The sequence below is a fragment of the Anoplophora glabripennis genome, unplaced genomic scaffold (genome assembly GCF_000390285.2).
Source record: "Anoplophora glabripennis isolate ALB-LARVAE unplaced genomic scaffold, Agla_2.0 scaffold52, whole genome shotgun sequence".
Taxonomy (NCBI): domain Eukaryota; kingdom Metazoa; phylum Arthropoda; class Insecta; order Coleoptera; family Cerambycidae; genus Anoplophora; species Anoplophora glabripennis.
In genome coordinates this window covers 420,345-429,303 of record NW_019416264.1, presented here as the reverse complement: position 1 = coordinate 429,303, position 8,959 = coordinate 420,345, and the positions used below count along the sequence as shown (strand labels likewise).

The window sequence follows — 8,959 nt, the reverse complement described above, 5'->3', positions numbered from 1 at the left end:
ATTTTCCTTTGCATATTTTTAAGCATTTTCAATACATTTAAAAAAAATGTTTTCAACTTTGACTATTGACTATATACCTGAAACCAAAAATTTCTCAAGCCACATTTATGAATTTTTTTTTAATTACTGCGAGGAGCTCTATATCACGTAAAGCTTGATTTATGCAATTTGAGACATACTATAATATTCATAATGGAGGTTTGTGACATTACGTCGAGAATACAATTATAAAAAAGTATAATACAAACATTTAAGTACATAGGGGTCTCACGGTTTGGAAGTTTCTCTGGAAGTCTAAGTCTACTTAAGAAGCCCTATTTAACTAACCTAATGACTGACAAATGGTTCTATGATTCCTAAATGACTTGATGTGGATTATTTGCTATTCATTTACCTGATCAATTATCACTGTTTGTATGACTAACAAAAAAATATAAAAATAAAAATTTTATACTGATTATTTATTGGCAAAATCTGAGGAAGTCCCTGAAGTGTAATGAATCTTAAATAAAGTGATACGGGAATTTGTACTTCGGTAATGATGATATTCTCATATAACCTGAGTGATGAGTATGAGGTTTACATATAATATGTACAGTACACACAATTTTCTAATTATTGTATTTTTTTTATAAACTTGATTGTTATATGCCTAGAATTGCTTATAACAGGAAGCATTTTGAAAAAACCTGGAAGCGTTCTATAAAAAAATTATTTAAATCTCAAAAAGTTTGTAACATTTCAGTTTTTTTTAAAGACACATACAAAAATATTGTTGTAAAGGCAAAAACGCTTTTGTACCATTTTCACCTGAATTGGAATTGTTTGTATACATATTGTATTAAACATATTTAATAATAAAATTGTATACACATCACCTGTAATTGTTTTCTTATGATGATTTTATTAAATATGTTTAGAGCTCGGACAGGGGGCCAGAAACTTTATCACCACTTTTTTCGTAAAGTGTAAAATTTAAACCAAAGCCGGCTGGTGAAGATTGAAGTGGCTATATTCTGATAATGAAGCATCGACCTATACTTCTTTTAGGAAATGTTTTATAGGCTCGCATATTTGCGAAATTAATTAAAATAGAGTTTGCCCACTCTGAGATCTTGAAAAGTTATAGTTGTATGTGCAAAAATATATTTTTTTCATAATGAATTGGTAATTACAATTAGGTGTTCTTTATTTATTAAATTCTGTTCCTAGTTCTAGTCTATTTAAATATTAATTTGGGACTAACATCCCATTTCTCCAAATTCATGATGCTTTAATTTTAAGAAAAAGCAACCATTTGTGATAATTAAAAAACATTTTATTGTATTAGTTAATAATGGGAAAAAATATTTTGTACATATATTTGCAATCATTTTTGATTATTTCGCAAATTTTGTTCAAAATTTGTTCATAATAAAAGCTATCTTTGTAGACCTAGAAATCATCTCTTAAAAATTGGTAGGGGTCCCATACTTTATAAAAATATGACCATTTCAATGTTTACAAGCTATTCTGCTATAAACACGTAAAGTAATGATTACCGTCCCATATTTTATAAAAATATGACCATTTCAATGTTTACAAGCTGTTCTGCTATAAACACGTAAAGTAATGATTTTATTTTATGCATAATAATAACATACGAAAGATTGTAAGTTAATTAATATGAATATTTATTAAGATTTCATCTAATGTTGTATATATTGTTAATTCTGAGTAACGATTTGAAGTCGTGGTAAAATTTCTGGTTGTAAATCAAGACCATTTCTATCAGACCCGTTGCGAAACATATACAAGTTTGCTAATCTAAATCACTGGCATTTGAAAAACACTCATCCTGGCACAATATTAAATCTCTAGAGGCAGTACAATCCTACACAACAGCTTACTGGAAACATCAATTTTTTTAGTTATTTTATAACTGCAACGAAGTCCAATATAATATCTTTTCTAATTATTACTAATTACCGTATACACTTTTAAACCCTTATTATCTTGCACTCTTTAACTATATATTATATAAGTTTGAGGTAGACGGATGGAATTATTTTAGTTATTAGTTCAGACTAAAGCGAAATAGTCCTAAACTAAATATATGAAAAGGAAAGAAAATGTTTCAATAAATATACTATGATGAGATACAAACTGAGGTAGTTGGATGGAATAAAATGAGTACATGGTGATTTATGGCAAGTAACGCGGCGACCGATCTGACTTAATCTAACTTTCCATCCTATGTACACTGTTCACCACCTGCCTTGACAGGCTCTGGCTCAAGTTCATCTTCACTGTAGTCCTGTTCTTCGTCGGCAGAGGTTTCCGCCTCATCGTGGTCTTTGTCTTGACTGTGTCTCTCGTGGTTAACCATCTCTGCTTCTCCTCGCCTTATTTCGTCGCTTCGCTTCATCATTAAATCGTTTGCGTTCTGCATTTGCTGCTGCATCTTTTCCAAAAAGTGCTGTTGTGACGCTTTGTCCAGACCCATCGCATTCAACTGGGCTAGTTTTGCGGCTTGCATGGCCGCAGCAGCTTGTTCGGAGGTCATCATGCCCATCCCTAGGCTGTTTTCAGTTATAAACTGCAAGTAAGTGTCTAATATGGCAGATCCGGTGGAGTTTGCCCCAGACACGGGTGGTGCCAGCGGTGCCGGATAAGGTTCTTTTGACAGGTTTTGCAGGGAATCTATGCTTTTTGCAGCCACCGCCTGGCCTGACGCATTGAACCTGTTCATTTTAAAATTATTTTGTTGATTGATTGGCGGGGACATACCAAAATCTAAACCACCGTACCTGGGATGAGAGACCGTTAAGTCTTCAGGGTCATTATCTCCACATATCGAGCTGCCGGCTTCCGATGCTGCTCCAGAGTAAGCACTCTTTGCGTCCAATTTCACGTCGGATCGTCGAGGGCCCGTTGGCGAAGCTCTCGCTCTGAGTTCTGCCGGACTTATTTTTACCCCAGCTTTGGCCAGTAACCTAGAAAAGCAGATATATTAGAAATATGCTGCCTTATCCCCTTTTTTTAAGCTAATATATAGCATATGCTTAAAATTTTGACTACTTTGTTATTGAAAAAATGTGATTCACATTGCGCTTTTTCCAAATATTGTATTTAACAATTTTTATTTATAATCAATATATACATAGGCATATTTGATAAATTTGTGTTATATTACTGTTATATTACTTCAAGAAATAATTTACATTAGGTAATATTTATACTTTTTATTAGTAAAAATAATTTTTTAATGAGATTGAAGTGGTCAGATTTTTATGAACAAGCATGGGACCACAAAGAAAACTTTTGTAATAAAAAAATTTTCCAATGAAATTTGGCGAAATAAGATATGGGATATGGATAATATGGGATCTGAAAAATAATTGTACATACATATGTGCAAAATTATAATCATATTATAAATACAATCAGGTAATTTCTTTTATTTGCAAAACTTTCATTTCCCTTAAAGTTACAGCATCATGAATTTTGGAAAATGGGATGTCAATACAAAATCAAAATTTAAATAGGTACACTTAAGTTTGTGAGAAATAAAAAAGACAAAAAATGTATATTTTGATATAAAACCCTTTTCGAGATCTCAGGGTGGGTAACCCTTATTTTATAAATCATCCCCTTAAAAGATAATATGAGTCCCATGCTTCACTATCAAAATATGGCCACTTCAATTTCCACCAGCTGCTGCCACCGAGTGTCCCGTATTTATAGTGAGACCTCCCAAGATTCACTCAATTTTTTTTTGTTTGGTGCATGATTAAAGAAATTTGTTTTTATATATAAGTGCCTTTCTAGATGTACTTATTTGCTGATCCATGGTTTGCTGAGATTTTTTTCAGAAGGGATTTTTGAGAAAATCTATTTATTACAAATTTGACAAAGTAACATTAATCAGCTTCACTTAAACACCCACATTTCATCCTTTTCTAACACAGAGTATTCTTAATACAAAATTTAAGTTTTAAATTTATGAAGTTTTGGTTTAAAATCCAAGAGGAATTAGCCAATTGCTGACCCTGATGATTATAACTGGTAAATCGTAAGTAAAGTAATAGTATGAGTCCAAAAACTTATTTTTATAATAATTTTAGACAGGACTTACTACTTTCACAATTTTGATCCCAATTGGCCAAATTTTCATCTTCCGACATTTCCAATACTTTGTAACATTTTAATCCGAAACAAAAACTTAAAACATAATACCTTTTAGTCTGTTAAATACATATAAGTACTCTCCTCTACTATAAATTATTAGAATTAGAGACAGGAGGTTTTAACTGAAGTTGATTAAGGCTAGGCAGCCAGACTTTTTGTAAAAAAAAGCACCAAAGTGATTTTTGCAGAAAACTACTGACAAAGATTGCAACAGGCCATGCTGCCAACTGGATCATGGTAATAGCAATAGATTCAGCAAGTACATTTAGAAGACCACCATAAACATACATTTAGAGGAGTGTTCTTGTTCTAGTGGGCCATACTATATGTACGGAAAATATGTTCCAAGTATACAGAAAATTGATCTAGATATAGCTTAATTATCGAGACAAATTCAACTATCAAACCAGCTATTTATTAGCATTAATTTTTGAGTTAAATTTTTGGTCACCTTTGTATCTCTGCTGCTATGGTAAATGAGTTTAAATTAAAGTAAAAACTGTACCATATGAAATTTTTGGCATAGATTGATGAATAAAAATAAGTTTATTTTGTAGTTATAGTGTAATGATGAAATTTACTAAAAAAAAACTAACCTCGACAATCGACTGTATGCCAACCACTATTTATTTTAATTTTCTCATTTAGCAGCCCATATAAAACATACTTGAAAGTGTCAAGAAAATGAATATCACTCTTCTTCACCCTGTAACTCGTAAACAAATGAAAATAGTAAAAAATACTTGATTTTGTTTTAATAATCATTGAATTTAACTGATAAGAATTTTTCAAGGCTTTTAGAACTCTAAGTAATAAATTTAGTTGTATGTACATTAAAATTCAAAACACCTACATAGAAATTTTTACACATTTTTGCTGCATAAAGTTTTTAGTTTATAAAAATAAAGGTACCTGCTGGCAAGTTCCGGGTCAAATGGAGCTGGCATGGGCAGTACGGGCAAGTCCTTCGTGCTTATTCCTCTGTGTTGCCTGGACATGTGTGAGTGCAGCGAATTTCTTGATTTTGCCACTGTTCCACACAAGACACATCTATAACCAGGACATATCGTGTGTTTATCCTCCAAGTGTGTCCTTAGGGTATGTGCTGATCTATAGATTTTCCCACACTTTGGGCATGGCCTCGGATCCGTTGCCCTTACCCTCATCATGTCTAAGGACCTCCTTGAAACTAAAAGAAAGACAAATATATTCAATTCAGGGGTATTCTGCCTGAAAAGTACGTTTCGTGATTTAATTTATTTACTTTTTTAATTTAATAATGCTACAGTTATGTCGAAAATCGTTTATTAAACCAAAATTAGCTAATAATATAATAATACTGAAATCACTAAATTAATAGAAAAGTCAAACATTTTAATAGCTTAGTCCTGCTCACTCTTATTTACAGTTCATTTTTAAATTTGGTTATAAATTCTGTATTTCAAAAATTTAACTTGTACACACAGATCTATGTTATCACATATTCACAGGATAATACTTGGTTGCCTAACCAGAAATATTTAACACAATCTTTACGGTCCAATTAACACCCCTTGCCATTTTTACAAGCTCCATTTGACTTGTTTCATGATTTCCCACTGCTTAGAGTGCTTAGTTCTCATGTGATTTCTAACAGAATTGGGGTGGGAAAATCTCTTCCCACATTCATATACTGGACAAACTGGGCTGTCTCTTGGGTAATGCTGATCAATATGGCTTCTTAAAGCGTTGATAGAGGGTAGGATAAGATCGCATAAAGGGCATTCGTATTTCACGTTGCCAGCGCCCATCTGTTGGTAGTTGGTTTTCTGGAACTTTTGGCGGTCGCCTCCCCCGCTGACACTGGCATCTGCAATGCCAAAGACTTCGCTGCACTATTAGGTATACTGGTTTGTTATAATTAAATTAATAATTTACATAAATGTCAGCATTTGCGACATACAAATCAATAAGCAACTTATGCAGACGTGAGGAGGTACTTTTTTTCTTAAATCTAGGAGAATTACAATTGAAAAAAAACTGCTCATACTTTTAGTACCTACGGTTAAAAGTCACAGGCTTCCTCTTTGAGACACTGGACGATAAAGTTTAATAAAATCGTGTTTTTTATACTACAAGAAAAAAGCTAAACGATAGGTATAATTTAAATTTAATATGCGGATTTAGGTTTCTACAAACATATGTAAATGCCAATTCTTTAAAAGGGCGTAGTTTATTTCCAATTTAATTCAATCTCTTGATTATAATAGAACAATAATGGTTTTACAGAAATGTGTTTTTGTGCATGTCATTGTTTTCACTGTTTTCAAGATAGATGGCTAAATATCCATACAATGTTATAATTAAATTAATTTGCATAAATTTCAGCAGTTGTAACATGCAAATCAACAAACAGTGATTTATGTAATCGCGAGAAGGTAGGTACTTTTTTCTTAAATCTAGGAGACTTAACAGTGACTTTAAAACATGGACGTCCGGACGGAGGGTAGGGAGAAGAGGTCGACCTCACCCCTCTAGCATTTTCACCCAATGCATTCACGTGTGTCCAAATCAGAAAATTTCATGTTTTTTTTTTAAATATATTTTAAAGGTTTTCATGGCTTACATTTACCCTTGCGTCCTTTGGCAAATTTTCTGCCTATAAACAACACATTTTTATAATTTTTATTAGTTTGTATAACCTGTAGTTACCCTTGCCCATCTACCCCCTTACAACTTTTCTGCCCTCGCTCAAGTTTTAAAATGAATTTGGCATTCTATTAGCCTATGATAAAAGATCTTTAAGTATACGTTTTATTATAAGATATACGGGGTGTTAAAAAATCGTGTTAGAAACGATTTTGTTGAAATTATTTATTATTATGATAGGGTTATAAAAAATATTGCTAAAAGTGTAACCGTGTCAAATTATTTTTGAAATAATAATAATAATGGTCCAAGCTTTATAGAGAACTGCTTACAGAAATTATTACTTGGAAACAAAATATGACTATACGAAATTAAATTTTGAGTTTGTCCTTCTTTAAACTCGATCCAAAATGGCTAACAGTTGTAAAAACGATTTTTCTTAAATAACTAAAAAATTATAGCTCCTATCGAAAAATATGAAATGAGAAAATTGAAGGTTTTAAAAAAATCAATCTACTGATTTTTTATTAGTATCAGTTGCTTTGTTACTTTTCGAAATATATCGAAAAAGCCGTTAAAAATTTTATCTTTTCTCTTCTTGGGTAACTCGTTTCCATTTACGTTTCCAGACTAGCTGTTTATTGTAAGTATAGCTCGCGGCAAGCCAAAAAAAGTCCATTTTTGAAAAATTTAAAAATATTAATTATTTTTCGATATATTTTAAAAAAACGGCGCTCTCGAAAATTGGTTAGATCTCCTCAGCGGATGGCCGTACAATAACGATTTTATTAATTTTAAGGATCAAAAAATAACTGACAAATGTGCACTTTTTTCGGGCATGTGTTTTTCCGATAATTATTTCAAGTTTTGTTTTATGAAAATGACTTTTAAAGAACAAAATTGCTGACATTTTTCACAAATCTAAAAAAAATGTTTTTCTACGACCTTCTGGAACCGAGATAACTTTTTTATTTAAAAAAAATCTAGAGGACGCAATTAACTTTTTACAGCGATCCGCTTGATGAAGGTTAATATTGAATACTTATATTTTCAAGAAAAATATAATAAAAAATTTCGATCGGAACTACAGCTTTTAGTTACCTATTTAAGAAAGATCTTTCATCAAATTACTAACGACATTTCAGAAACATTGTTAAAAAACTATTTAAAAAACGAAGCCATGTTGATAGAAGCATTTATTCTCGTATTTTTAGACGAAAGATCTCTGCTAGCGATGATACACGATTTCTCTATCAATTAGTAGACAAAATTAGTAATTGTTTATTTATTTCTTTTTATGACAATTGAGATCAATATCAACGGTTTATGACGGGAACAAGATCAATAATAAATTAAATAAAATAGAATAGTTACTAGTTAACAACACCGAAACGTTTGCAATGGAAACGCATATATTCAGAGCTCAAAATTTAATGAATCAAAACTGCAATTTCAACATTTTTATTATTGGATATTCCAATACCCTTGCTGAATAAAAAAAATATTTCATGGGTTTTTCTTTATGTGCTTATTTATAAAATCAAACAAAAATCATACTTCTGTTTTCCTTCCTGTTAATTTTTAAGTTAGTTCTTTAGCACGCCATCTCTATATCGGTTACTTGACTCCTACCTTATTTCATTGCAACATGAAATGTAAGCTTGACTATACGCCATTAACCGTGAGAACCGTAATGAAGCATCATCTAAGTAGTAATTTAGTTTTTTTTATCGTACAAATCATACAAAAGTGGCTGGTGGTCTTCACAATGTACATATTTTGATACGTTTGCTGGAAGATTGAAAAGTCAAAAGTTTTTCTGGATTTTGACCTTATTCGTTTGTGCATCTTAATTTAAATTAGTTTTTTGGCAGTAGCATTACTGCATCATTTTGTTTGTTATTCTATGCAATTATTACAGTTTATTGACGTCAGTGGTTTTAATTTTCGTTTATATTCATGTTATATAATTAAAAAAAAGTCAGATCACTCATTTTCTTTTCAGTTATTGCCAAAATCAAAAACATAAATAATTTTGAATGATTCTATTCGTATCCACGTTGATTATTCAAGAGTGTGACGCAAAGTTTTTATAGGGCTGGTGATTCCATTGAAATGTTACCATATTTACATCTTTTTCAGAAATAATATAAATTATACG

At 31.4% G+C, this 8,959-nt stretch overlaps 1 protein-coding gene across 6 annotated transcripts in view; it reads right to left on the bottom strand.

Moving 5' to 3' along the window:
- Positions 1-1,336: 1,336 nt before the first annotated feature.
- Positions 1,337-8,959, bottom strand: part of LOC108903389 (protein abrupt-like) — an 85,663-nt gene continuing 78,040 nt past the window's right edge. For 4 of the 6 annotated variants that reach the window (XM_018705558.1, XM_018705557.1, XM_018705556.2 and 1 more), the window contains exons 7-8: positions 5,083-5,359; positions 1,337-2,975 (exon numbers count right to left, since the gene is read on the bottom strand). In XM_018705558.1, coding sequence (XP_018561074.1) covers positions 2,234-2,975; positions 5,083-5,359 — 1,019 coding nt within the window. In that variant the 3' untranslated portion in view covers positions 1,337-2,233. Of the gene's footprint in view, positions 2,976-5,082; positions 5,360-5,514; positions 6,020-8,959 lie in introns of those variants that run through there. The other 2 variants (XM_018705560.2, XM_018705561.2) reach the window with 2 other exon arrangements.